Here is a 27,658-nt window from a genome sequence, read left to right as displayed (position 1 = left end):
GGGGAGCCCTGGGGGAGGCTTTGGGCGTAGGTACTCTCTCCGCCCCCCCGGTGCACCCAGCAGCAGGGGACCCCAGGGGGGTTGCAGGGTGCCCCCTTCCCCCGGCATGGGCTGCCCTTGGGGGGCCAAAGCATTCACTGAATGAGTAACGGAGGCCCCCTCCGGGCTCGGCCTGAGATTTGGGGCAAAAACCCAGCTTAATGGGGCTGGGGTGGGTCCCCAAGTCTGACAGTTGGGGACCGGGTGGGCTGGGGGGGGGTCAGGCCATGCTGCTGGTGGAGCAGGGGGTGCTCTGGGTGCTGCCGATGCTGTGGTTGGTGCTGCTGCTCTCCGAGGCCGGCACCGTGCTGGAAACTGGCTGCAGTTTGGAGGTGGGACCTGGCTCGTGTCGCGGCGCCGGAGGGAGAAACGCCGGAGGGAGAAACACCGAGGGGACCCGAGCTCAGGGCGGCTGGCAGTGGCCATGGCTCATGCCCGCCGGGCTTTGCAGCCCCCATGAACAAGCCCTCTGGGCTCGCTCCCCACCATCCCCTGGTTGGCATGGGCACAGGGGGCCATGGTGGTACCAGGAGCAGGAGGGAGGGCAGGGGGTACCCCGGGGCAGTAGGGGGGACCCTGGGGAGCCATGGGCACCCCCAGTTGGGTCACTCCCCTGTGCAATTTCCAGGAGGGCCATACAGAAGATGGCAGTAGCCTGGTCCCTGGCTCACCTGGGGACTTGAGCCAGGTGCGGACATGGGCAACCCAGATGCATGTGCCTCCCCCCGCAACCCCACCGTTGGGGTCCGCAGGGGTGGTGGATACTTACGGGTGTGGGAGTAGATGTACCAGAGCCCGCCAGTGAGGAGTGCCCCGATGAGGAAGGCGCCGAAGGTGATGCCCAGGACGGTGGCCAGCCCTAGCCCACGGTCTGTGGGAGGATGAGCCCGTCAGCACTGCCCCGCTGGAGCGGGGGTCCCCTTCCCACCCTAGCCCCCTCTCCTGCCCCAAACTCACTGTTGGGCGGCCGCCAGCCATCCTTCACTGTCACCTCCAGGACCTTCTCGAAGATGGTGTTGTTCTGTGGAGGTGGAGGTTGGGGTGAGAGCAGGGAGAGCCGTAGGGGGACAGGGCTAGGAGCCCCCAGACACTCTGGGGACCAGGGATGCCGCTCCCTGTTGGGCTGGGACAAACCTGCCAGGCTGCCACTGCCACTGGTGGGGACCAGCATGGTGGCATCATGGGGTGGGGAGTTAGTCACACTGACCTGCAAGCCAGCCTTGCACTTGAGGGTGGCAGAGAAGGGGACGCGCCCACCCTCGGGGACGGCGTAGGTAAAGCGGAAGCGCCAGACCTTCCTTCCGTGGCTGCTGGGGGGGCCCTCCAGCAAGGCCACCCCTGTGCCGCGTGCCTCCCCGCTCTGCACCAGCAGCATCGGCTCCTGCCCTGGTGCCACCAGCCAGCACTCCTTCAGCTGCAGGTCAGCTGGGTGGTCCTCCCACCGCATGGACGCCTGCCGGGGGAGCAGGGGGACAGGGTTAGGGTCTCCGGCCCAGGGACGGCTGGATGGCCCCAGCCCAGGCACCGAGCTGTTGGCAGTACCTGCACGAAGACCTCCTTGTTGACTTCCAGCTCTGTCTGTGGTGCCTCGAAGGCGGCAGTGGGGAAGAGGCGCAGGAAGAGCTCCCGTGGGATCATGCACTCAAAGGCCACCTACAAGTGGGCACAGCACTGAGGCCACCACCACCCCAGCTCCCAGCACCCAGCTGGCAGTGACACCAGCACCCATGGTCCCACCCCAGGCCCGCTGGGAAACCCGGCTCTCACCCGCACGCTCTGGAGCACCGTGCCCTTGGCCAGGTTGAGGATGAGCTGCAAGAAAGTTGAGAAGGTTGGGTCAGCCAAGTGGTCCCCACTGGGACCACGGGGTTCCCCCCTACCGTGGGATGGGATGGGGGTCCCACCCACACCCCCTCATCTCCACCAGCACCCAGGCGCAGCAGCAGGGCTCAGCCCTGGGCTGCAGCAGGATGTTTCCAACCATGCAAAAACAAGGAGGTTCTAGCAGAGAAGCCCCACTGGGCATCACTGAAGCCCCCACAGGGCACTAGCAGGGCTGGGGGCAGTGCCCCAGCCAGCCCCTCCTGCCTCACCTCATTGTTGGCAAGGCCCCTGTCCTCCACCAACGTGCCGCAGTGGCTGAGGGGGGTTTTCAGCATGAAGTGAGTGGCGTTTTTTTCTGCCTGGCAGTTGATGTCCCGCAGGGTGATGTTCACCACATCCTTGATGGGCTGGGAGAAGAGCACCTGGCAGTCACCCACTGGCTGGGGACATCCACCCCAAGCAGGATGTGAACCCCCATGGGTGATGCTGGTGGGCACTGGGAACACCCTCACCTCTAGGTGGGACCTGGCGATGATGATCTCCATGGTTTCATCTGTGCACTTCCAAGGCCGAAGCATGACCAGCAGCAAGTAGGGCAGTGAGGCAGTGGGGGCCGGGGCGGCAGGCGTCTCGGGCACCCTCTTGACTGGCTCTGTGGGATAGAGAGACAGGGGGGCTGAGTGGGGGTAGCAGGACACCCCCATCACACCCATCCCTGAGGTGCTGGGGGCCTCACCGTGCTCCTGGATCTCCAGACTGATGCGGGCGCTGGGAGGGATGGTGGAGAAGGAGGCGATGACGCTGTAGTTCTTCTCAAAGGCTTTGGTGACAAGGCCCTGCTCCGTGTCGGGCAGGTGCTCCCCGCGGTGCAGCATCGGGGACATGGATGTGATCTTGTAGTTTCCAGAGACCTACAGGGGGTGGGAGTCAGCACAGCGGGGCTGGGCAGGGATGGGGGCAGTTGGGAATCCTCAGGGCAGGGGTGGCTTGCAGTAAGGGGGCTGCCATCTCCCCATACCCAGTGTCCCCAGGTGCCCTCCTGCCACCCTCCCCATACCACCAGCATCTCTTTGGCATCTGGCAGCCCCCTTGGTGGGGGTGGTAGGGGGACACACATCACGCTCAACCCTACTATGAACTGGATGGAGCAGTTGTTGACCGAGAGTGACCAGGTGAGGTTGGTCCGGCTCTGCAGGATGAGGATCTGGTTGTTCACGGCTCTCTCGGGACAGCTCAGGGTCAGGTTCACCTCAGTGATGGGGGAGCTGCAAAACCATGAGATTCCCCCCACCCCAGCATCAGCATTCTGCACCGGTGGGTCCTGTGCCCTGCCTTGGGATGTCCCATGAGACACCCCAACTCCTTCCTGAGCATCTCCAAGCACGCCCCACTGCCTGTGCCACCCCCCTGCCACCCCAGGGCACCCGCTGCCAGCACCGCGCGGTACCTGGACTCCGACTGCAGGTGGATGATGTGGGCAGCCCTGGTGCTTTGGGTGTCCCCACGTGAGCAGCCCTTCATCTTGTGGAAGAAGACCTCAGTTTCGAGGTACAGCATGGCATTGAAGTGCTCCTGGGGGATGCAGTGTGGGGGGCTTCTGGCATCTGTGGAGGCAGGGGGTCACCAAAGCCAAACCGGGCTCGGCAGGTGGGGAGATGCTTGGGGCCAGGGACATTGGTCCCAAAGCATCTGCCCCTGGACCATGCTTCGCCCTGGCAGGTTGTCACCCTTTGGGAACAGGAAGAGTATTGCTGCCCACCCCAGCCCCCCAGTGCCAACCCCCGGCCCCACACACCTTCTCCCAGGCGGAGCTGGACCCAGCGAGGGTCCTGCAGCTTGCTGTAAGTTGTGATGCCCCCATAGGTGTCCTGAGCCCAGGCCAGCAGTTGCTCCTCGCTGGTGACCATGGGCAGCTCTGCGCCCAGTGCTGTGGTGGTCCCTGGGCTGAGGTGGGCATCCTGTGGGGCGAGTGACAACCTGAGCCAGGGTGGGGGGCAACCCCATCCCTCCCCAGTGCAGGCTGCCATGGGGAAAGCCTTTCACCAGCACGAAGGATGGCGGGTGTAAAGCTAAGCCAGGCAGGCATCCCTGCAGCCCCAGTCCCACCACGGCTGAGGGTCACCCTGGTGAATGGGGGTTTTGGGGGCCACAAGCTGGGAGCGGCGTGGGCAGCCGGCAGCATGCAGAGGGCTCGGCCCACTTTATTATTAGCCACAAACAAAGCAGGAGGTTTATTTTGCTAACAAAGCTCCCGGCCCTGGCTCAGCTCGCTGGAGCCAAACCCCATCCCTGACCTTCCTCCCACCGGCTGGAGGAAACGGGAGCTTTTTCCAGCCCTGTGCGTCATTCCCTGCCTGACCAGCCCCGTGCTCAGCACTGCCAGCAGCGGCCAGGCGCGTCCCCTCCTCCCCAGGGCACCATGAGCATTGTTTCCAGGGACACCCTCCCATAACATCTCCAGGGATCTCCCCAGCCCTGCTGTCCCCCAGGGTTGCTCCTGGCTGCAGGGCCGCGACACTCACGGTGTGGATGCGCAGGTCTGGGCACAGGGAGGTGACAGTGGCTGAGCAGTGGGCGCACAGGAGGACAAGCACTGCTGACCGGTTGCAGCCACCAGCTTGTGGCATGACAGACACCTTCAGCGGGAAGGCAGGGGCCTGGAGGTGAAAGGGAAGAGTGTCACCACCGTGGTCACCAAGCCCTATTTGGTGTCACTTCCCTGGCTGCCCCCTGGCTACGCTACCTGCCCCTGGAGCCAGCGGCAGCATGGATTGCCCTCGGGCTGGCCCTGGGCACAGACCACACAGGAGGCAGCTGTGGCCGCATTTAGGAGACAGGCTGGGGAATGCAGAGATGCCACGTGGACGTGTACCCACACCAGGGGGGCAAACACTCCCTGGCTCCCCCAAGCTAGGGGCCAGGGCATCCCCACCCCAGAGATGGTGGCAACTCCACACTGAGGTCCAGCGCATCCCTGTACTGGGGTCTAGGCACCCACCTTGGGGACCAGGGCATCCTTGTGTCAAGGACTGGGTAACCTCAGCACTGGGCACCAGCATGTCACCCCACTGTGTATTGGGGTGTCCCCACACCAGAGATCAGCCAGTCCCCAGACTGGGGACTGGGGCATCCCTACATCAGCAGCCAGGGCATCCTTGCACTGGGACTGGAGTGTCTCCACACCAAGAACTGGACTGGAGCATCTCCACTGCAGGTACCGGAGTGTCCCCCACTGAAGAGTGGGGCATCCCCACCCAGGGCACTGAGACATCCCCCTGTGGGTTTCCCAGCCCCACCTCAGCACTGTGCAGCTGTTCCAGGCTCCAGACTGGCCATACTGGTGCGCTTGGATGCTGGGGGCACAGAAGTGGCACGCACCACCCTCCACAGCCAGCACTGCCTAGGAGCCTCCAGCTGGCAATCCAGATGGGGAAGCCAAATCATCGGGCACTAAGTTTGGCAACTGCCATCTGAATCACCACTTGCAAAATGCTGAGCCAGGCAGCGGGCAGGGAGAACCAGCCGGGGACTGGGTGGGTGGAGGCAGCTGCCAGTGCCGGGCACGGGGCCGGTGGGACAGGGCCATGGGCATCCCAGCCTGGCCGCAGCCCCGTGGCAAGCGTGGGTGGCCGGGGACTCCGGGTGGCCCCCGGGCGTCAGGGAGGAGCTGGTGGCTGTTTTTCCTGCCGCGTGTTTTGTGGCGCTCCATTGTTTGGCTACACGAGTGGCAGGAGCCTTGCTGCTGCCCTGCTGCCGCCTTTCAGGTTATTTTTTTCTTTTTCTTCTTTTTTTTTTTTTTCATCGTAGGGATCTGCTTATAGAAAGCGGCTTCCAGTAATTCTTCTATAAGTGGAGCCGCGTCCCTGCCCAGCTCCCCCCGCGCACCACAGGGCTCCATGCCGCAGCTGTGACATCAATGTGTCCCCTGCCACCACCAGTGACAACCCCAGGCCTTGACGCTTATCCATGCACTGGGTGCCAGCGCCACGTCAGGCTGGGGAGAGGGGCCCTTGTGAAACCCACCCTCCCACAGTGGCTCCTGGCCCAGGTCCCACCTCCTCCTGGAAAGCAGAACTGGGAGAGCTGGGAGGAGGTGGCGGGGGGAGCGTGGCGCCGGGCAGCCAGGCGCTGGACCAGAATCGGGTGCTGGGTTTGCCGGGGCCTTGCCAGCACGAGGGGAGCTGGACCATGCTGCAGAGTGGCTGCGCAAACCCACCTGCTGGTGCAAACCCACCCAACAGTGCCAAGCAGCACCAGCGCCAGCCCCGCTGCGGCTCTGTGCCCCTCCTCGCCTGAAAGGTGCCCGGGACGCCCACAATGCACCTATCACCCCTTGACAGGGTGTGCCAGCACCGGCAGCCAGGCTTCTGCTCACTTGGCTGCCTTCAAGTGATGTGCCTCCCTCCATCCCTTCATCCTTCTATCCCTCCATCCCTCCCCAGCGCAGTCCCCATGGGATGCCCGTGGCTGTTCCTGCTCCTGAGCTGGGACCGGGACACCTTCCCAGGGAAATACGGGTTCCCGGGACATCCAGGGCAGGGACAGCCCCGGCAGCCCAGGCTGCTCGAGGAGTTGCCTCTGAAGACTTTAAACCCTCTTCAGGGCCAGAGACACCCACAGCTGCCCTGGGAGGGGAAGCTCGGTGAAGGGGCCATGGACAAGGTTACTCCAGGTCCTCTCAGTCTCCTTCGTTAGAGGGAAGAGATCTGGGACACCCTGCCCAGTGGGAACAGTGCCGGGGTGACAGTGCTGGGACCCCGCTCACTCACCTTGGACCACTCAGCGCTGAGGACATGGACTTCTTGGCTGGTACGCAGCGAGCTGCTGCTGACACAGCCCCAAGGCACCGTGCTGGTGGCATAGAAGAGGGTGATGGGCGGCTCGAGTGTCACCGGCTGCAGGTCACAGCCCTCAGCTCTCCCAGGGTCTGGGTGGAAAACAAGAGACTGTCAGTTCCCCTCTGCAGGGATGTGGGGTGACACAACATAGCAGGCGCATGACGCGGGAGGAGGCTGCATTGCAACACCAGCCCCAGCACTGCCCCCATGCCCCCGGCGCGGCGTCCCCACAGCCCCGCTGCCGGCACAGCACCCGCGGGACCATCTGCTATGTGTTTGCTCAGGGCTCATCTGCCGCTGTCAGCCCCCGGCTGCAATCACGTTAATGACCCTTGGATCAGGGCTGGAAAAATCCACTGTCCCGGCTTGGCACTGCTGCGTGCCAAAACTCGCACCCGGCTGCCCCGAATGCTCAGGCGGTGGCGGAAGCCCCCCCCGCATCCCGCAGGAAAGCGGGAAGCTCAGGTATGGAAACGGCTGTAAAGCTCATCCTCCGTGGGCGCCAAGGCGTGAGCTTTGCCCCATCCTGAACCCCCCGTGCAGTGCATGAGCGAACAGGGCTGGTGGGCAACTGCCAAGGGAAATCCTGAGTGCAAACAGCCGTTTGAAGGCCTGATCCTGTAAATCCCCATTTGCCTCGGCCATTTCCTCCACCCCAGGCAGCCCTGCTGTGGCTGGGCTGCCATCAAGCTGGCTCCTGTGTCGGGAGGTGTCCTGGGGATCTGCTTGCAGGTGCTCCCTTGCAGGGGGCTGGGCAGGACAGAGCCCCATGGCCACAGCTGGGGGCTTCCCATGGGGAGCTGGTGCCTGGGGTGCTGGGTTTGCTCTGGAGGTGGACACTGAGCTCCGTCCCTTTGTTCTTTCCCATCCCATACTTTCTCATCCCTGGCGGCTCCAGCCGCCGTGCTGGGAGGTGACTGGACCCCGTGCCAGGGCCACCCAGCTGCCCCTGCGGGGTCTGGGGCCGGAGGGCGTGATGCCTCAGGTCAGTGAGGCTTTGGGATGCGGCAGCTGGCAAAGGGTCACTCACACCATGTCATGTCCATCATGACATCCCTGGCCCGTGTCTCACCATTGCAGTGGCACGGCCACAGCGTCAGGGTCATGGTGCAGACCCCCCCAGTGATGCTGCCGTGGGCCCACCTATTGTCCAGCGCTTCCTCTCCCCGGTGCGGCCGCCACGTGGCCGGCAGCATCAGGAGGAAGATAAACAGCTGCTTATCTGGGCGCCACAGGCTGCGTCCCTCTTCCCCTCTGCTCCTGCCTGGACGGCACCGGGCACGGCTGCGTGGCCCCTGCCATTGCCAGGCAGAGGCCGGGCAGCTCATGACGCCTCTGGCAGCGTCCTGCGGGGTCAGGCAGGGCCAGGGAGCCATGGCTGGGCTCGCTCCTGGCGCGGGACAGGGATGCCAGTGAGGGGATACAGGGCAGCAGTGCCAGCTGGGCACCATGGGTCACTGGGGAAGGCAGCGGGCTCCAGTATTATGTCAGGATCAGATAAGGGGGCTCAGCTGGGCCGGGGCGATCAGATAAGGGCGCTGTTATTTTTGTACTCCAGGAAAGGGAAAAAAAATAAAAAGGAAGAAAGAAAGAAAATTCACTTTATGTTTTTCCAGCCGCCTGCCCTCTCCTTTGCTCCGGCATGGCTGAGACCAGGGAGCGGGGACAGTTCCACTGCAGCTGCCCCCTGGGTCAGGGGCTGGAGGGGTGATTCCTGAGGGTTTTGGGAGCAGATCAAGGGCCCTGGGCAGAGAGCAACGCCCAGGGGTGCTGGGCTGGGGCATGCAGGGCCAGGGTGGCTCCAGCAGCACAGGATGCCCCGGGGGACGGGCAGTGCCACTCTGGCATCCCGACATCTGGCTGTGCTGCCTCGGCACTTTTGTAACAGGCTGGGCAGTCTCAGCCTGGGTCAGGAATGGGGACGAACCCCACGCTGCAGCCCAGGGGGGATTGTCACCCTCCAAGCCACTGCTGGCTGTTGGACCAGGCGGAGGTGGCATCAAGGCTCAGATAACAGGGTGGATGGGACCCAGGTTTTGAGGCTGATCCAGGCCATGCCATTCCTGCCCCTCTCTAAGTCAGCCAGGTGCTGAGCAGGCTCTCTCAGGGACAGGAAGGAATGACCAGCACCGTGCTTGCCCTGTGGGGAACAGCACCAGTCCCTGCTGGAGGGGGCACAAAGTCCCCCACCTCTGGAAGCCTCCTGTGGCTGTGAGAGCCCCCCAACACCAGACCTGCCGTGGGCACCCCCAGCCCTACAGGTCCCTGCTGAGGAGAGGTGACAATCAGACAGGAAACGGTGTGTGCGGCACTGCTAGGTAGGAGGGTGACCATATAGCACAGCTGCATAGATATGGGATGGGATGGCAGGGATAAACAGGACACAGTCTGTACAGCAGAGTTACGCAGGACAGGGACCATACAGGCACAGCCACACATGACAGGGACTGTACAGCTCAGTTACATAGGACAGGGACTGCATTACAGTTATATAGGACAGAGACCGTATGGCATGGCTACGTGGGCTAGGGACTGTATAGCACAGTTAAGACAAGGACTGCATCAAACGGCTACGTAGCACAGGGACAGTATGCTATAGCTATGCAGTATGGGGACTGTATAGCACAACTATGTAGGATAGGGGCCATATAGCACAGCTAAACAGGACAGGGACCATATGACACAGCTACTCAGGATGGGACCACATGGCATAGCTACACAGAGCTCAGCGAATACAGCACAGCCATGTTAGCGCAGGGACTATATGGCACAGCCATATAGGATGGAGACCATCCAGGACAAATACAAAGGACACTGACTGTATGGCACAGCTGCATAGGACAGAAATGACATTGCACAGCTGTGTGGGATGGGGACCAGATGGCAGAGCTATGTGGTATAGGGCCTATACATCACAGATAGGGAGGACAGGGCCTCTTATGGCACGTCTACATAGGATGCAGACCATATGGTACAGCTATAGGATGGGGACTATCTCACGCAGCTACATAGGACACAGAGCTTACTGCACATATACGAAGGATGGGGACCGCATGGCACAGCCATCGGACAGGGTCTGTACGGCACAGCTACAGGGGACATGGACCTTACAGCACAGCTAAAGGATGGCTCCGCACCGCACAGCCACACAGAGCTCACTGTCCATCTGCGCAGGATGGGGCCCACGCGGCACAGCCTCACGGGACAGGGGCCACCCGGCACAGACACCGGGTGCTGCCGGGGGGGACGGCACACAGGGAGTGGGTGCTGAGCCTCCGGCGGGGACACCCCAGCAGCACCCACCGGCGATGGCCCTCGCGGAGGCCAGGAGAGACACGCAGCACCGCCAGCCCCAGCCCCCCAGACTGCTGCCGCTTTCCCAGCTCCCTCTCCCCCCACTGGGGGGTTGTGTTCCCGCCCCCCCCCCCCGGCTCTGTGCCCTCCACCCAGCCCGGGTGTCCCCGGGCATGTCACCGCTTGAAATGCTCCCTGTGGCTTCGCAGGGACCTCGGGGTGGTTTGGTGCTCCCCTGTCCCACCGCTCCGGCAGTGGACGAGCCCCCCACTCCGACCCCATGGGCTTTACAGGGCTTCTCCCGGCCGAGCCCCCGGCCGGACACCCGGGGACACGCCAGGGCACCGGTGCCGCTGCCTCGGTCGGGGCACAGCAAGGGCGGCCCGGCCACCCCCTGCCCGGTGGCGCAGCCGGGCTGTCGGGGGTCCCGGGAGCGGCGGGGCTGCGCTGGGGACTTCGTCCCTCCCCACCGCCGCGGCTGCCTCCCCCAGAACCGTCTCTCCCGGGGGCGCCACCGCCGGGACCCCTTCGGACACAGACCCGCTGCCTCCCAGAACGCGGAACCCCCCCGCCCGGAGCTACCGGCGGGTCCCACCGCCGCTGCCACCCCAGGGGTCCCGTCCAGGGGTCCCATCCCAAGAAGGGGGTGCGTGTCGCCGGTGCCCCCCGGCCCCACTCACCTGGGCGGCCAAGCAGGGCCAGCAGCAGGGGCAGGAGCGGGGCGGCGCGGGGGCCCATCTCCGCTGCGGCCGCTCCCCGGGAGCCAGCGCCGAGTGCCGGGCGGCGGCGGCGGCAGGAAACCGAGCCCGCCGGGGGAGGGCCCGCGGGCGGCGCGCCTCCGCGCCGGGAGGAAATGCCGCTGGCGGCGCTGAGGCCGTGCCGGCGGCGGGGGGGCAGCCTCCCGCCACGGGGGGGTGGGGGTGGGGGGGGTGGGGAAGAGGAGTGACCCCCCGCGGCAGGCACCATGCCTCAGTTTCCCCGCATCCCGGAGCGGGGCATCGCCTCCGGAGGGGCGCGTTGGAAGAGCCCCAAGCAGCGGAGGGGGGGCACTGGTATCCCAAGGACCCCTCCCTGGTGAGCGGAGGGGTGGGACACACAGGGACTCAAGTGGGGTGAGCCCCCCACCAAAATACACCCTTGCATACTGCTGCAGCACAGCCTGACCCGCACAGCGAGGGGGGCTGCTCCCGGCGGTGGGGACAGGGGCTGCCCCGATATTCAGCCCGCACCCCAGCAGGGTCACGGTGTCCCCGGCCGGTGACTGCCCGTGGCCCTGGCTGCCCACCCGGGGCCAGGGGGCAGGGGGAGGGTCCCCAGCACTGCTGCCTGTACCCTTGGCCAGGGGCTGCCCGGAAATCTCTGCCTGGCAGATTTGGGGGTCCCCTGAGACAGGGCTGCCTGGGCAAGAGGTCACAGCGAAGCACCACCGAGGTGGGAGTCAGGGGGTGGCCGGGGGCACCAGGGAGCCCCTTCTGCAGCCCTGCCCCATCCCTCCCACAAGTGCCGGCAGCTGCTGCCCCAGGTGAGAGCCCTCACGCAGCTAATGGTGCAGCTGGGAGCCCGGTGCCGGGGGAGGCAAAGGGGTGGTCTCCGCTCCAAGCCATGGCGGCGGTAGGGGGACAGCACTATGTCCTGCCAGGGAAGCCTGCGAGGCTTGTCCCCACCAGCCAGGATGTCCCCGGAGATGTCCGTGACCTGGGGTGAGCAGCAGACATCTCCCATGACAGAGCACTGCCATCTCCTGGGGACCGCGGGGACAGGTGCTCACCCGGGGATGGGGACAGGGGTGGGGACCAGGACAAGGTACAGGCACCCCTGGCCCTCCCACACCCCTCTCCCCCCGGTGACACTGCAGGGCGATGAGCAAGAAGCCCTCAAACCCTGGGATGCTGGTGGCTGGAGGGTGACAATCAGGAGGGTGGCTATGGATGGGGGGTGGCCGCACAGGTAGCCCCGTGCACCCCACTGAGCCCCAGTACGGCATCTTCCCCCCATCCTGCTGCAGCTTACGGGGTAGCCTCAGGCTTTCCAGCCAGAGCAAAAGCATCTAAACCCCCCTCAGCAAGCACGCAGGGGCCATGCTGGGGAGGAAGGCAGAGTGCCCGGGCCTGCTGGGCGCTGCAGGGTCCCCCCTCCCCACCCCGTGCCCTGCTCACCACCTGGGGAAACTGAGGCACGCTGACAGCACACCCAAAGAGGGATGGAGACACAAAGGTTGCCCCCCTCCCCGTTGCACAGCTTTAGGCTATAGCATCCCAAAACCCCGGCACGAGGCAAACACCCACCAGCCCCAGACCCGGCTCAGCTGTGCTGACAGCACCCTGGCCGCATCCTTCCTGCCCGGCCGCCTGCCCCCCGTACTCTGCCGCTGGCTCCTTTACCCCCTGGCACGGGGCTGACGGGTGTGGGTTTTCTTCTTAGGGATTTTTGTTTTCTTCTCCACTCGCTTCCTTCCTCCGCTCTGGCCCCGCGACCTCGGCTGCCCCCAGTGCTGCCTGCCCCCAGTCCCCTGGCTCTGTTCCCAGCTCCCAGCAGTCTGGAAGCCAGTGGGGGGGGGGGGGGGTGCTGCCGGGGTTGTGCCTCTGCTGCCTCCTGCCCTCCCCATGGCTGGGTAAACCCCAGTCCCAAGCCCCACCACAGCCCCTCTGCTGCGGCATCATGCCTGGGCAGACTTGCAGGTGCTGGGGGCCCCCAGATCCCCATCCCCCACACTGGCACCCTAACTGCCTGTCCGACGAGGCCCTATAATTCACCCCTCATGAAGACCCCCACCCATGAGGACACCCAGCACGGTGGCTGGGCTCAGCTGGGTGTTCCCAGTGTGTCCTTTGGCCCCTGGGGACAGGTCTGCATGCCAGTCTGAGAGGTGGCAGCAATGGCAGTGGGTGCCCAGGGCCAGCAGGCCAGGGAGCACCCCACTCCAGGGTGTTGTGCCACCCCAAAACACCACAGTGCAGCCACTGCATACACCGAAAAACCCTGACAGCCAGAAGAAATAAGATGCTGTGGCATGAAAGCAGTGGAAATCCCCATTGTGGCACGTCTGGGTCCCATCCTGGCCCCCCCCAGCCCCCAGCGGCAGGGCCGGGGAGAGGGGATGCATGTGTGGGATATGGCTCAGATGCTGCCAGCATCTCTGGGGTCACACAGCCAGGGCACAAGGGAGTTCAGCAAGCGGGGCGGGATGGGGGCAAAGGGGACTGGCTGCAGGCTCCCCATAGGGCATGGATTGGGAAGCAGGGGCAAGGAGCCGGGATGCTCCCTCCCTTCCTCCGAGCACAGCATCCCGCTGCCCCGGTGGGATAAACACCCACTTCCTGCCCTTAATCAGCTCCAGAGGGGCTGGGGGGGACAGGGGGGAGAAAAAAAAATATCTCTGGAAAGAAAAACTCATTTCCTGCGACAGAAGAAAAAGATAAAGTCTGGGCTCATTAAAGTGAACTTTACTGGGGAGAGACGGGAAAGAGCCAAACACAATGTCCTTGAAATTTCCTCCGTGCGGCTCCGTCCACGAAAACAGGATAAAGCCGCTTCCGCTGTCTCTGCCGGAGGCGGGGAGTGGGGCTGGGGGTTCGGCTACAGGCTGTCGAGGTGGGAGCAGACCTGCTGGAAAACCTCCTCCACAGAGCCCTCGGCGTTGAGCTGGGTGCGGAGGGGTTAGCTGGGGGGCTCGCCCCAGAGGACGGCGCGACCGGAGCTCTTCCAGGGATGGATTTTGGCCATGGGCAGAGAGATCGCGACTGATTTAGGCAAAGGGGTGTGGGGACATCCTTGGAGGGGGTCAAGCCCACCCAAACAAGCCAGGATCGAGTTTTTTCTCCCTTCTCTCATCATCCCCATCCATCCCTTCCCCTCCCCTGGGACCACACATGCCTCGAGCTGTGGGGCTGGAGGGGGCCGGCACCAGCCACATCCCTGCTTACCTGGCGGACGATGCCTCTGCTCTTGTAGAAGGCAATGACAGGCTCGGTGGCCTTGTAGTAGGTATCCAAACGCTTCTTGATGGTCTCCTCGTTGTCATCCACCCGCCCGCTGGTCTCGCCTCGCTTCAGCAGGCGTTTCACCATCGTCTCCTTCCCCGCATCCACATAGAGCAGCAGTGTGGGGGGGGCAATCTGTGGGCAGAGGGGACACAGTTGTCACCCTGCCAAACTGGCATGGGTCTGGCTTGGTTTGGGAAGATGGTGGTGGTGAGCGTGGGGGTCACAGATGTCCCCACACCATCCTTTGCCTCCCTCTGCACAGGTCTGGGGCCCACTGGGACAGTGGAACAGATGAGGAGGAAGGCAGAGGGACACCACAACCAAGCCCTGGCACTCTGCCATCACCATTGTGCTGGCACCTTGGTCACCCTGTCAGCTTGAGGACACCCTGGAGAGAAGTCCGTCCCACCGCACCCCAGGTGCAGGCTGTCCTCCAGGCGGGGTGACCCACTGGCTGGCATGGGGACAGTTTAGCGCTTGTTGGGACAGATTCTTCACCGGGATGGGGAAGGCCGGGCTGCTGCTGGATGAAGCCCCTCTGTCTGGACGGTAGGTGGCACGGCACGGCACGGCACGGCACCAGCCCTCACCTTCTTCTCGAATTCCTCTCCCTGCTTCACCTCGCGGGGGTAGCCATCGATGAGGAAGCCCTTGGACACGTCTGCTTTGGCCACCATGGCGTCCCGCAGCATGTCTAGCACTGTGTCCTGGGGAGGGGAGGACAGAGCTGCCAGGGCTGACACTGGACAACATGCCCCCACCCAGCACCCCCAAATCCCTGCTGCAAACTCCCCTCCAGGCAGCAGGGACAGAGGTGCCCCTGGGCCACGTGCCAGCTGTTACTGTGGCGTCCCCACAGCCACCCTGCCTGCACGTCCTGCCGTGCACTGGCCAGTGGCCTGCATGGACTCACCAGGGGCACCAGCTCGCCCTTCTCCATGATGGCCTGGAGCTTCTTGCCCCGCTCTGAGCCTGAGCTGACCTCCGCCCGCAGCAGGTCCCCCGTGGAGAGGTGGGTGTAGCCATACTTCTGCACGATCTTCTCACACTGGGTCCCCTTCCCTGAGCCGGGGCCACCTGCAAGTCCCACAAGGGCCCCATGTGCCCCAAGCCATGGGTGAGGAGCTGGAGGGGTACGTGGAAGCAGCAGCACAGACCCACAGGAGTCCTCAGAGCCCGGTGAGATGGGGGCTGGTGTCCTCACGCCCAGCACCAGACAGATGGTGAGAGGTGGTCCTGGGGTGGGCCGGGGGATGCCAAGTGCTTGGGGGTGACAAGGGCTGCTGGCAACTGGCACATGGGCACCACCACCTTGACGGCACCCAGAGCATCACTACCCCATCAGCACCCAGGACATCACTTTCCCATTGGCACCAGGGCATCACCACCCGCCCCAACAGCACCTGGACATCACTGTCCCAGTAGCACCCAGGGTATCATGACCCTACTGGCACTCAGGACATCACTGCCTGGTGGCACCCAGGGCATCACTGTCCCTTTGGCACCTGACCATCACCACCCCATCGGTACCGAGGACACCATCCCCGAGGTGTTTACTGTCACTTCACCCCAGGTCATGCTGCCATCCCGTGCCTGGCCAGAGGTGCCCTCTCTGTCCCAGGACACCCCTCTGCAGCCTTTAGGAGCCGGGCTGGAGCCATGGCCACCGCATCCTCAGCCTCCAGCCCCCACCCCGCAGGGACAGGGAAAAGGGATGGGCTGTGGCCTTGACCCCACCAGCAACAGGACCCGCACACAGACTCACCCACCACGAAGATGATTTTGTGGTGCTTGAACTTCTCTGGAGGAGAGAAAGGAAAAAAAATAATTACCAAAAGCCAGAAAGCCCATCAAGGAGCAAGGTGTCTCTGGGGGGTGCCACATTGGGGGAGGCATCCCCAGGGACTGAGGGGACTGATCCCAGAGCCCTGGGGGGGAAGGGGAAGGCGGGGAGGGAAGCAGCCGTGTGTTCCCCTTGTCCTCATCACCTGGGCAGGTCGGGACGGCCAGGCTGGACATGGCTGAGCACAAAGACCCCAGGTTGCCTCAGCCGTGGGGCTGGAATTCCACTGCCACGTGGTGTCCCGAGACGGTCACTGTCCATGGCTCCACTGCGGGTGGGGACCAGCCGCATCCACCCCTGTGGCCAGCTCGTCACCCCGGTGGGCTAATGGGGGCTGTGGCAGGCTTGGCTTGGCACAGCCACCTCAAGTGCCTGGCACAACCCCTGGCTATCCCTGAACCCCAGCATCAGCCCCTGGATGTGGTGGCCGATGCGCAGGTGGCACTAGCCACCCTGTCCCCTTGCCAAGCACCCAGGTGCAGGGCTCCCACCACCTGCAGGATCTGGCCCAGCCATGGTGCAGGGCGGTGCCGGGGTGCAGCGCCGTGTGGGGAGGCAGAGCTAAAAATAAAGTCGAGCCGCTCTGGGGCCACTTTCCCATCTCCTGATGACAGCCGGCTGAAATTTCAACTCCTGGCACCCGGCGATCCCTGGGGCTGGGGACAGAGCCAGGTGGCTGGCAGGGACTGAGGGTGTGTGGGGCATGTCGGGGGCTGGAGGATGTGGGGGACAGACAGAGGGGAGGGAGGTAAGGAGGGGATGCAGGGGAGGGAAGGAAGGGGGATGGAGGAGAGGGATGCAAAGAGGATAGAGGGGATGAATGCAAGAGGGACAGGGGGATGCAGAGGGGACAGATGTAAGGGGAACCGAGGGGATGGGTGCAGGGGGATGGATGCCGAGTGGGACCAAGGGGCTGGATACAAAGGGGGCCAATGCAGGGGGAATGGATATAAAGGGGAGTGAGAGGGACAAAGGGATGGATGCAATGGGGATGAAGAGGATGGTTGCAAAGCTGACGGATCGGGGGGACGGATGCCAGGGGAACAGAGCACTCACCTGCTGACATGCTGCTGTGGTTGAGGCGCAGGAGCACTTCAGGCTGCCAGGGAAGAAGAGCAGGATAAGCTCAGCACATTGGGGACACACGGGTCCCCAAGACCCGTGTCTGGGGAGACAAGGGGACTCCCATCCCTGCCATGCTGGTGCCCAGCTCCATGGCCAAGCTGAGGGGGTGGGCACTAGCAGGGAGGGAAGACCCTGACCCCCAGCTTGGCCCTAAAATAGGGAGCTCAGGACCCCTGCTCCCGTGGCCATCACCTACCTACCTGGCTCCCGGCAGCCACCTGCGCATCCGGCTGCGGTGAGGGCTTCCCCATGCCGGGTGACGCATGGTGACGTTACCGGCTTCATCCCCTGCCATGACCACATCCCCGTGCCCGGGGTGCTGCCTGGCAGCCGGAAACCGGCTCAGGTTGACCAGTGTCACCAGGACACCGAGTAATGGAGGCAGCACCCCCCAGCTCCCCGCAGGCTGTTCTTTTGGGGGGTACCCTAAGGGGGGACTTGCAGCACCCCACAGCACCCCCATCCCCTCGGGGGGGCGGGGGGGTTGGCCAACCTGCCTGCCCGCACCCAGCCCTGCAGCGCCCGACCTGCTTGGCCGCAGTGCGTCACCCCAAACCGGCTGGACCGGGTGCTGGGACAGGGCATCCCGGGGCCACGCGCGCCCGCCGCCGGTTGTGTTACAGCAGGGAAAGGGCAGAGGCTAAGAATGGCCGGGCTGAAAGCGGCACCAGGTCACGTCCCACCTGCGCTGCAGGGCCAGAGCCCTGCGGTGGCCCCCGTGGGGGCTGGGAGGGTGCAGGACCCCCGGGGTCCCCAACTGTGGGGGGTGCTGAGCCCCAGGGCCTCTGGCACCAACCTTGGTGGGGTTGGGGGGCTGGGGGCAGCCCTAGCCCTCAGTGGGTGCTCAGGGCCTGACGCGGCGCGCTGGGCCCGTGGGTGCAGGGTGAGGGTGACATGGAGGTGCCTGGTCCCAAGGAGATGGGGCGGGGGTGCTCGCCAGAGGGGCCTGTGGCGCGGAGCTGGGGACAGTGTGGCCCAGGACCTCCCAACAACAGCCACTGCGGGATGCACCCCAGGGTGCTCCCATTGCACCCCACTGCCAGCTCCAACCCACCTCCTCCCCACCCATCCCATCGGCACCCAGCTCCCTGCTGGGACCCCAGGCCCAGGACTGGGCTGCTCCAGCACCCCTGCAACCCCCCCAGCACCCACACAATGGCTCCAGCACCCACACAATGGCTTCAGCACCCACGCAATGGCTCCAGCACCCACACAATGGCTTCAGCACCCATGCAATGGCTCCAGCACCCCTGAAAGATCCCCATCATCCCATGCAAGCCCCCCAGCACCACGTAATGGCTCCAACACCCCTAAAAGACCCCCAGCACCCCCTGCAAGCTCCCCAGTGCCCACACAATGGCTCCAGCACCCCCTACGATGCTTCCAGCACCCATGCAAGTGCCTCAGCACCAACGCCTCCAGCACCCACGCAACCACTCCGGCACCCCGTGCAAGCTCCCCGGCATCCCCGGCAGCGCCCCCCCCGCAGCCCCCCGCCGTTCCCTGCCGGTGCCGCCCGCCCCGCCGGGGGCGGGGGTCGCTCAGGCAGCGCGGGCCCCCCCGTGAGCCCCCCCCGCCGGTGCCGCAGTGCCCCGGGCCGGGCCGGGGACGGCAGCGGGACCCCGGCGCGGGGGGACACTGACCTCTGTGCGCGGCCGGCGGCGCGGGCAGCCCCTCCTGGCCCACCCGCTATTTTTACCGCTATATATAGATCGCTGGCGCCGCGGTGCATGCCGGGAGCGGGGCCCGGCGGGCAGGAACGGGCAGCGCGGGGCCGGGGGACCGTCCCCCGCAGCATCACCGGCCCTCCCAGCGCCCGCCCGGCTGGGTGCGGTTAACCCCTGCGCGGCCGAGGGGTGCGGAGCGCCCCCCGACCCCCGTGCCTCAGTTTCCCCATGTGCGGGGGGAGCCCCCAACCGGCCGGGTCTGGGGTCCTGAGCCACTCTCCGCAGCCCCTCGGAGCTGTCCCCACCCCGTCCCCCCTGTCCCCACCTCGGGGGTGCAGCGGCCGTACCCGCCTCCCTCCCCCTCTGTGGCTGCAGAGACTCCGACCCCAGGGCAGCCGGTGCGGGGGACACGAGCTGGGGCAGCCTCAGCTGTCCCCCGCCCCAGGGCAGGCACCGGGGGGGGCGGCCCGCGGCTGGGGTCAGCGGCTGCCGGGCACAGGGCCCGCGGGACGCACCGGTCCCCTGCTCCCCCCCCCTCCCGAGCGCCCCCGCCCCCCCGCGATGGCACCCACTGCTCAGCCCCCAAAACCCAGCCCGCAGCCAGGGCCCAAGGCAACAGACCGCAGCGATATTTATTCCTGTACAAACCATTACAAAACACGGGCGCCCCCCGGCACCGAGCCCCCCAGAGCCCCAGCTGCGACGGGGACGGGCTGAGCCGGCGGGAAACTGAGGCACGGAGCCCAGCCACGGCTCAGCACCCAAACACGCCGCATGTAGCTCTTTTCCCCAAACCCCCTTCTCCACTGCTGAGAAATTAATAATGAAACACTCCCCGCAGCCGCAGGGTGCCAAGGGGCACTGCCACCCCCTCCGCTACGGGCCCACTTCTGAATAGTTTATAAGCGGTTAATGAATTATGAGGACCCAGCCACAGGCTGCTGCTGGCCCCTTCCCCTTTGTTACCACAATGAGCAGCCCCGCTCCCCCTTCAGCTGGGAAACCCAAATACAAACCCCAGGACCAGAAGTGGAGAGGAAAAACACAAAAAAAACTCCCCCCCCCCCCCAATCCCATCACTTGGTTAGAAAATTTTGGCAGTGTGGGTGTGGGGCGCAGCGGTGCTGGGAGGGGCCGAGTGGTTTCGGGGTGCTGGGGCACTGATGGGTGGCAGTGTCACCCCGCTGGGTCCCACCAAGAACCGCAGGGCTTTGTTGAGGGAAGGATGGCTGCGGACCAGGATCAGGGTGCTGGGTATGGCAGAGGGGAGCTGAGCCCCAGGAGAGGTCCCCCCACCCAGAGGCTTGGGGGAGGGAGTCTCTGTGGTGACCCCAAAAGTGATGCAACCCCAAATCAAGCCCAGGGGACCTGGCCCCCCACCATGCACCCGCAGGGGGTGCAACGTGCCCAAACCAGGATAGGCAGGATCTCACCCCCATGCCTCCCACCCATGGAGGGGGGGATGCCCCAAACCCTGCGCTTCCCACCTGCCCCCCCCCCAAACCAGCTCAAAACCAAACACATCCCAGGCATGAGGAGCCACCGTGTGCAATGGCGGTGGTCCTGTGGGAGGCACCTGGTGGCCCCCCAGCACCTGGCTCCTGCTGCTCCCCACTCCCGGGGGATGCAGGGGAACCCCCATCCATCCCAGCCCCAGGGGTCTGCCCAGCTGGGGGGGGCAGCCCCTAGGGCCAGGTGGGGTGGGAGAAGGTGATGTTGTAGAGGCCAGCCCAGCTAGCGAAGACCCGCTTCTCGGTGATGAAGCGGTGGTGGTTGCCCTTGCGGCTCCGCTCGTTGTGGATGTAGGTGGTGCACTCGTCGGGGCCCTTCGGCTCGTAGTAGTGGTAGGGCAGGTGGCGCGGCGGGGGCCGGCGGCTGTGGGGGGGGAAGCATGGGGTGGGCCCCATGGTGGGGTCAGGGAGCCAGGGTGGGGACTCGAGGGTTTCCTTACCCACAGTAGTTGGGTGGCACCATGCCATAGACGTGGACGGCATCACACAGCTCTACCGCGATCACCATGGTGAACCAGCCGGTGCTGAGCCACGAGCGTGACTTCTCCCTGGGAAGGGAAAATGAGGCGAGGGGTGGGGGGGAGATGGGGGCAAGGTGATGTGGATGACGGACATCCCCCCAGGGTCCCCAACCTGCCCCAGGGACCTCCAGCCCGGTGCTGCAGCCCCTCCCATGGAGCAGCCCCAAGAGCCAGCTCTGTCCCAGGGACCTGAAAAAAGGAGGGACACGGTGCTGAAGATGGCTCTGGGGTACCTGTCCTTCCCTGTCTCCCCCCGAAACAGGTCATCAAACTGCTTCATGCGGCTGGGGGAGATGACGTAGGCTGTCATGTTGGGGAAAGAGGTACTGACGCGCTGGATGATTTTCAGGAGGCTCTTTTGCATCTTGGCAGGTGGCCCCCAGAAGATGAAGATGGTCTCCGGGGTCTTGTTGACGAACTCCTGGGGCCGTTTGAGGACGCGGTACAGGCTGGAGTGGGCTACCACACGGAAGCTGGTCTTGTTGCCCACGTCAGCCTCGTAGCCAGTGGTGGGAGCGTCATTCATGCGGATGGTGCACTCAGCCCCATCGATGGCCGAGCCCAGGCGGGTGCCCAGGAGGTGGCTGGAGCTGGTGACAATGACGCACTGATGGCAGCGGGCAGTCAGGGTCTGGTGATGACAAGCCACCGTGAGCAGGTGACTTTTGGTGTCACCATGACCCAGCAGGGAAAGATGGAGCTGAGACAGGGGACAAGGCATTGCTGTCCCCTGCAGAGCCACCATCCCACTGGAGAGGATGTCAAGCAGACGGCCAGACCCTGCGCCTGCTGCCCCGGCTGGGCCCTGCCACCCAGCTCGTACCTTGTTCCCGCAGACGGGCAGGTACCCACTTTTCACCCCCCACTTCTTGAGGTCGGGGGGCCGGCGGGCTCTGCCCCGCAGGTGGCTGTAGGGGAAGACCTCGCTCCCGCTACCCGAGCTGTAGATGATCAGCAACATGATCAGGGCAAAGAGGACCCCCAGGGCGGCGGCGCGCTGGCTCTGCGTGTTGGGAGAGAGTGTCAGTTGCTGCCCCGACCCTGCAGGCGTCAGCATCCAGCCCTGCTCCCCACAGCAGCTCCAGCAGGATGCCCGTGCCCCAGGGAGATGCCCACTGTCCCAGGGGCGATGCCCCGGCACTCACCGTGCTGCCGCTCATGTCTTTGTGCTGGCCTCAGCACACAGCGATCGCCGGCGTCCCGTGGACACCTGCAAGGCACATGGTCACCGCCACCCGCCCGTGCTCAGCTCCCATCCCTGGAGCAGCGGGGATATGGGATGGGATACGGGACGGGATACGGGACAGCCTGGCTCACTGTGCTGGAGCAAGCAGGGCCCCACAGGGCGGCTCCCCGGCCCCCGTTTGAGGGGAGGATGGATGCCTGGTGCCGTGTGGGCAAGGGGCACGCTGCGGGCAATGGCCGGGCAGGCTCTGCTGTGCAGGGAGCAGGACCCAGGCACACCTCGTGCCGGGGAGATCCCGGTGTCGGGCCGAGCTCCAGGGAAGGATTATCCCCCGCCGGCAGGGCTGAAGCTGCTCAGCCCTGCAGGGTCAGGGAGGGTAAACCTGCTGCTCGTGCAGCCAAATCCCATTAAAACAGCCACGGCGGAGGCTCGGACCAGGAGGGGGGGGGGGGGGCGCAAGCAGCCGAGACCGGCCTCACTCAGCTCACCCATGGGCTCCTGTCCAGCCGGAGCCGGCGGCCCCCCCAAGCCCGGGCCCGAGGGCATGCGGGGGGTACCCTGGGCGCTCCCCCGCGGCGGGAGGACCCGCTCCCACCCCACTCGCCCGGGCTCGCAGCAATGGACTGACCCAATTTATTTGTTGAAGTCCTCATTAGTGACTCACGGCCGCTCCTGGACTGCTCGGAGCGATCGGGAATTAAACGAGAAATCGGAGCCTCTTTACTGATCGCCCGGGGGGGGCAGGGATGGAAAATCACGCGGCAAGCGGGGTGCGGCCCCCGGGGGGGCCCCGACGCTGCTGCCCGGGCCGGTGCCAGCCTGCCGTGCCGCGAGGCCCGGCGGGACACAGCGGGGGCAGCACCGGACACCGGCTCCGGCTGCCCCCGGCGCGGGCGCTCACCTGCGGCGGGCGGCGGGGGGGCGTCATCTCCTCCTGCGCTGCGGGGGCCGCCGGGCCCCTCCGGCGGGCGCGGCCATGGCGGGGCCCCGGGGTCACATCGCGGCTCTGCCAGGGAAGGGCTGGTCCGGACCCGCTCCCCCCCGCGCCCCGGGGTGCGCATCCCGCCGCACTCCGGCCCCGTTGGCAAACCCTCCCGCAGCCCGGGGAGGTGACAACTGCCCCAGCCCCCCGGTGCACACCTGCCCCCGCTCCTACGTGCGAGCCCCCCCGCACGCAACGCCCCCGCTCCCGGGCCGCACGGCCCCGCTCCGCTGACACCGGGCAGGCCGGGCCACGGCCGCCTCCAGGTGCGGAGGAACCGAACCCCCACCCCCCCTCCCCGTGCACCGGAGCCGCGGGGCGGGGGCCGCCCCTCCGCCCCCGCAGCGCCGTTCCGCCCCCTGCACCGGCTGAACGTCCCCCGGGAGAGGACATGCCGGGTGCACCGACCGCTCGGCTGAGCTCCGCTCCGCACTGCGCCGCGATGCTGCCGCCGCTCCTGCTGCTGCCGCCGCCGCCCGGCCCGGGGCCGCCGCCGCGCGCGCACGGAGCCCCGGGAGCCGCGCGCCGCTCGGGGCCGGGGAGCGCCGCGGGGTCCTAGCGCCGCCCGTCCGGTGAGGGGGCCGGGGAGCGCCACCGGGTCCTAGCGCCGCCCTCCCAGCCCCGGGCCCCGACGGAGCAGACCGGGGCTGCCCCCGCCCCTGCGGCCTGGCACGTCCCACCCCGAGGTCACCGGGGCGGGCACCGGGGCGGGGGGGGGAGGGGGGGAGCAGAGCTGCACGTGGTGCCTGAGCCGCGGCCGGGCGCAGGGCCACATTGCTGGGATGCCGCGGCCTCCCCCACGCTGCCCGGGCAGCCCAGGGCCCCTCTCGGGGGCTGCCCGGGGCACGGAGCGGGCTCCGCGGTGGGCAGGGAGCGGCCCCCCGGCGGGCGGCTGTCCGAGCCCGGCCGCGCTGTGCCCTGTGCGGGGCTGCGGCAGCACCAGGCGAGGGGCTCCAGGGCTCCCCTGCACCCGCTCGCCAGCGGGAGCGTGTCCTGTTCCCGGCAGCGTCCCCAGGTCACCGACTGCTCTTCCTCACTTGACCCAGCGCTGGGCCTCAGCTGAAGTGGGAGCAAACGTGGCTCCCTCTGCCCCTCCAGACACCCCGAGGCCCCCTCAGACATGTGGCATCTGTAACAGGTTCCAAGAGCCGTTGTGGCAGCTCTGCGCAGTGTGTGGGAGCTGGCAGCCATCCTGCCCGTGGCCCAGCAGAGCTGAGCCCTGTGAGACCCGGGACTACCCCACACCCAGCACAAAATCCATGCCAGGCCAGCACTTCTCCTGTGGAGACGCAGCTGCTGGTTCCCAAATCCTGACTCCCAGCTTTTGGCACTGTCTTCCATGCTCAGGTTCAGCTTTACCCCCCATCACCTCCTCCTCCTATTTATAGCCTGGCAGGGCAGTAGCACACCAGCAGCCCTGTGACCAGCTGCTGTCCTGTCTCCATGTCCCATAGCTGCAAGGGGCACAGCACGGCACACCACCAAGTTAAAAACGCTTTTAATGGCCGTGTTTGCTTTGGTCTGAATCCAAGGGCACTTGTGACAAGGCAACTCAGAGCCCCCAGGGTGCACGTGGCCCCAGGGCTTCCCAGCTGGGGGGATACAGGGGCCAGAAGGGACCTGCCCAGGCATAGAGCAGCAGAAGGCAGCAGGATGGGGGACCCAGACCCATCTCCCTGCACCACATGCCCAGCGCTGGGTCTCGGGGCACAAGTGGGACAAGGACTGCAGTGGAGCTTCACCCCTGGGAGGGGCACCAGCTCCTGGCCCTGGCAGGGCTGACTCTCCAGCCCTGTGTTGCGCTGGAACCCAGCAGCATCAATGTTTAATCCTGCATTAAATATTCATCCCAGTGGAGCAGGCAGAAGACCTTCATGGTTATCTTGGGTCCATCTGGGCAGGTGCTTGGAGCCAATGGGGTTCCGTGGGTCCTTGTGCAAGCTCCCCATGCACTGATGTGGGGGAGTCCCAGCACCCACCGGCTGGGGGAACCGGGCCCTGCTGCTGTGAAGATAGAGTCCCCCCTCCAGGGCTTGGCAAAAGGCTTTCAACGGCGGCACCAGCAGAGCCGAGACACATCAGCACATCGCTGCAGGACAAGAGCCGCGCTGCCGCCAGAGTCTCTGCTGCCTCACCCCGTGGTTGGTGCCCTACCCATCTGCCCAGGATGGGTGGGTGAAGATGATGTTCCTCCTCTTGGCCCAGCGGGAGAAGATGGTTTTCTCGGTGATGAAGCGGTGCCCAGCGCGCCGGGCTCTCTCATGCACCAGATACATCCTGCACTCGTCCAGCCTGCCCTTCTCGAAGTAGTGGTAGGGCACGCTCGAGTGGTTCTTCTCCCTGGTGGGAGGGGATAGGGTGGGTGTGGGGGTCGTGGGACAGCAGACCACCCGCTGCCCATCCCCACCGCCCCCCACGCACTTGCAGTAGCTGTCGCTGACCATGCCGAAGACGCAGATCTGCTCACACAGCTCCATGGCCAGGATCATGGTGAACCAGCCTGTGCTCAGGAAGGAGCCGGACTTCATCCTGCAAAGCACCGTGGCCACACTGGAGCAGGTGGCACCGTGCTGCCAGCCCAGCTGGGCTATGGGTGTGTGACAGGGGGGGCGATGCTACAGTGGGGGGGGGAGCTGACGGAGGCTCCTTGAGAGCTGGTGGTACCTGTTCTTCCCTGTCTCGTTCTGGAAGACTTCGTCGCAATATGTCATCTTCTCCTCGGTCAGGGTATAGATCTGCAGGCTGGGGTACATCTCCATCACCTTCAGCAGCGCCTGGTAGGTCGAGCCCACCTTCTCCCGGTTCATCTTCTTCGCTGGCCCCCAGATGATGTAGAGGGTCTCCTGGGACTGCTGGAAGAAGTAGGGCTGGTTCCTCAGCAGCAGTGGGACACTGGTGTGCGACACCACCCGGACGGTGCTCCGTGCCCCCACGTCCTCCTCGTAGCCAGCGGTGGGGGCATGGTTCATGCGCAGGACACACTCCTGCCCATCGATGGCCTGTCCCAGGCGTGAGCCCAGCATCTGCCCCGAGCTGGAGACAACAGCGCAGCGGCGGCACAGCGCTCGCTCCAGTGGCTGTGGGGAGATGCAGCGTCAGCCATCGGGCCCCCCGCTTGCCTCCTGCAGCAGCCGGACACACTGCAGCTCCACCTGCCCTTCCCTAAGGAAGGGGAAACTGAGGCACGGGTGGGTCGAGCTGCCTCACCATCCCCACGCACCTTCCCATCGGGGACGCGCCTGTACCCCTGGAAGCTGAGGACAGTGGGTGCCCCGGGGCTGCTCCGTGCCGCCGGGGCCCAGCAGCAGGGTCGCAGGCAGGCGTGGGAGCACAACAGGACGTACAGCACGGTGACCGCCGCCACGCACGCCAGCGTGAGGAAGAGTCGGACCTGGAAGCAGAGCAGGGAGGTTTCCCCAGGCCTGGCCATGTGCCTGGTCCCGTGGTGCCACGCAGCACGAGGGCGTGGGTGCAGGGCGCTGGGGCACAGGGCGCTGGGGCACAGGGCGCAGGGTGCCGGTGCCTCGCTCCCAGCCGCAGCCAGCCATGTGGCCCCGGCGCATGCGGCCCCGCTCCCCAGGCCGGGGCTCCGTGCTGCCCGCGGGGACCGGCAGCTGCCAGCCTCGCAGTCCCCCTGCCTCGCTCTTTGGGTGAGCGGCCCCCCCGATGATGCCGGGATCCCGCTGGCCCCTCACCCCGCCCGTGCCCCCCGCCTCGTGGGTACTCACCAGCATCCTCATCCTTGGGGGACTGGCGGGTCGCCCGGCAGGGTCCGGGGGTCACCTCGTGGGTGGGGGCTCGCACCCTACGCACAGAGTGAGCTCAGCGGCGGCAGTGGGTGAGCGGGGGGAGGGGACCCCGGGGGTGGGGTTCCCCAGTGGGGCCCCCCCATCCCCAGCACCCCAATACCCAGGGTACCCCCGCGCCTTGTGCTGGCACCTCCCCCCGGCCCCCCTCCCGCCCCGGACATCCCGTCCCGCCGCGGGTGCCGCCCCCCCGGCAGGGCTCGGGGCCCGGGCAGGGGCGGTCCCCCCGGCCCCACTCACCGCGCCGGTGGTCCCCCCGGCGCCGCCGCTCCCTGGCCCCCAGGGCCGCCGCCGCCAGGTCCCGCATCCCGGCACCGGGCTGGGGCTGCGGGGCGGGGCGGAGCGGGCACTGCCGGGACCGGGACCGCCCCCTCCCGCCACGGCCTCGCCGAGGACGCGCCCGCAGCCCAGCACCGAGCCGGGGGCTCCGGGACCGGCGCACAGCACCGACGCCGGCGCCTACCCCGGTGCCCCGGCGATCCACCCCGGCACTCACACCCCCCACACCCCCGAGCAGCCGCCCCCTGTGCCCGGGACTGATCCCGGCACCCCTCCCCTGTGCCTCGGGGATCGACACCGGCACCCACCCTCTGTGCCCCAGGGACCCACCCCAGAACCCACTCCCTGTGCCCCAACACCCACCCAGGCATCCACCTCCTGTGCCCCGGGGACCAAACCCAGCACCCCCCCATCTCCCTGTACCAAGCACCCCTCCCAGGTGCCCTGGCACCCATCCCATATGTCCTGGGAACCAACTGTCCTGCCACTGGCCCCAGCACCCATCCTGCATGCCCTGGCACCCTCCCCAGCACCCATTTTTCTCTCCACCTCCTGCTCTGCCCTCTCAAGCTTCCCACCAGCCTGAGGGTCCCTAGAAGGCCCCCCATCCCCAAGCTCCTTTCTCACCTCTGTGTGCCACTGTCTCCCAACCACCCCACACAGCAGTAAGCTCTGGTGTGGTGGCAACAGCCCAGGGACAAAAAATGACCCACAACGGCCCAGCAGTGGGGCCAGGGCGGGCAGGTGGGCCTCTTGGTAT

General features: G+C 66.0%; 4 protein-coding genes across 9 annotated transcripts; all 4 read right to left on the bottom strand.

The window, feature by feature from the left end:
- Window positions 1-18: 18 nt before the first annotated feature.
- On the bottom strand, window positions 19-10,796 carry ENG (endoglin). Its single transcript, XM_080403531.1, has 15 exons — window positions 10,676-10,796; window positions 6,633-6,790; window positions 4,386-4,520; window positions 3,659-3,821; window positions 3,311-3,467; window positions 2,996-3,128; window positions 2,600-2,774; window positions 2,376-2,515; window positions 2,133-2,270; window positions 1,807-1,851; window positions 1,582-1,692; window positions 1,247-1,492; window positions 997-1,060; window positions 809-910; window positions 19-378 (listed from the first exon to the last, which is right to left on the bottom strand). The coding sequence occupies exons 1-15, from the start codon at window positions 10,731-10,733 to the stop codon at window positions 260-262; spliced, it is 1,944 nt and encodes a 647-aa protein (XP_080259657.1). The 5' UTR covers window positions 10,734-10,796; the 3' UTR covers window positions 19-259.
- Window positions 10,797-13,423: 2,627 nt separating this feature from the next.
- On the bottom strand, window positions 13,424-18,724 carry AK1 (adenylate kinase 1). Of its 3 annotated transcripts, XM_080403537.1 has the most exons (8): window positions 18,590-18,724; window positions 16,878-16,920; window positions 15,967-16,118; window positions 15,744-15,779; window positions 14,892-15,055; window positions 14,569-14,685; window positions 13,919-14,110; window positions 13,424-13,735 (listed from the first exon to the last, which is right to left on the bottom strand). In XM_080403537.1, the coding sequence occupies exons 3-8, from the start codon at window positions 15,995-15,997 to the stop codon at window positions 13,439-13,441; spliced, it is 837 nt and encodes a 278-aa protein (XP_080259663.1). In that variant the 5' UTR covers window positions 15,998-16,118; window positions 16,878-16,920; window positions 18,590-18,724; the 3' UTR covers window positions 13,424-13,438. The 3 variants fall into 3 exon arrangements, with proteins under 3 accessions (XP_080259663.1, XP_080259662.1, XP_080259664.1); XM_080403536.1 differs by lacking the exons at window positions 15,967-16,118; window positions 18,590-18,724 and adding an exon at window positions 17,147-17,310; XM_080403538.1 differs by lacking the exons at window positions 15,967-16,118; window positions 18,590-18,724 and adding an exon at window positions 17,147-17,212 and having other exon boundaries at window positions 13,424-13,637.
- Window positions 18,725-19,220: 496 nt separating this feature from the next.
- Window positions 19,221-23,485, bottom strand: ST6GALNAC6 (ST6 N-acetylgalactosaminide alpha-2,6-sialyltransferase 6). Of its 2 annotated transcripts, XM_080401134.1 has the most exons (8): window positions 23,222-23,485; window positions 22,733-22,837; window positions 22,460-22,508; window positions 21,791-21,855; window positions 21,469-21,648; window positions 20,879-21,276; window positions 20,565-20,672; window positions 19,221-20,488 (listed from the first exon to the last, which is right to left on the bottom strand). In XM_080401134.1, the coding sequence occupies exons 4-8, from the start codon at window positions 21,803-21,805 to the stop codon at window positions 20,299-20,301; spliced, it is 891 nt and encodes a 296-aa protein (XP_080257260.1). In that variant the 5' UTR covers window positions 21,806-21,855; window positions 22,460-22,508; window positions 22,733-22,837; window positions 23,222-23,485; the 3' UTR covers window positions 19,221-20,298. The 2 variants fall into 2 exon arrangements, with proteins under 2 accessions (XP_080257260.1, XP_080257259.1); XM_080401133.1 differs by lacking the exon at window positions 22,460-22,508.
- Window positions 23,486-24,297: 812 nt separating this feature from the next.
- ST6GALNAC4 (ST6 N-acetylgalactosaminide alpha-2,6-sialyltransferase 4) lies at window positions 24,298-27,079 on the bottom strand. 3 transcript variants are annotated; one of them, XM_080401129.1, is made up of 6 exons: window positions 26,860-27,070; window positions 26,542-26,618; window positions 26,034-26,204; window positions 25,478-25,890; window positions 25,235-25,342; window positions 24,298-25,153 (listed from the first exon to the last, which is right to left on the bottom strand). In XM_080401129.1, the coding sequence occupies exons 2-6, from the start codon at window positions 26,551-26,553 to the stop codon at window positions 24,964-24,966; spliced, it is 894 nt and encodes a 297-aa protein (XP_080257255.1). In that variant the 5' UTR covers window positions 26,554-26,618; window positions 26,860-27,070; the 3' UTR covers window positions 24,298-24,963. The 3 variants fall into 3 exon arrangements, with proteins under 3 accessions (XP_080257255.1, XP_080257257.1, XP_080257256.1); XM_080401131.1 differs by lacking the exon at window positions 25,235-25,342 and having other exon boundaries at window positions 26,860-27,079; XM_080401130.1 differs by lacking the exon at window positions 26,860-27,070 and having other exon boundaries at window positions 26,542-26,765.
- Between the last annotated feature and the right edge of the window lie 579 nt (window positions 27,080-27,658).

This window comes from Falco punctatus (genome assembly GCF_963210335.1).
Source record: "Falco punctatus genome assembly, chromosome: 9".
NCBI lineage: Eukaryota > Metazoa > Chordata > Aves > Falconiformes > Falconidae > Falco > Falco punctatus.
The sequence above is the reverse complement of the archived record's forward strand: the minus strand, read 5'-3'. Positions and strand labels throughout refer to the sequence as shown.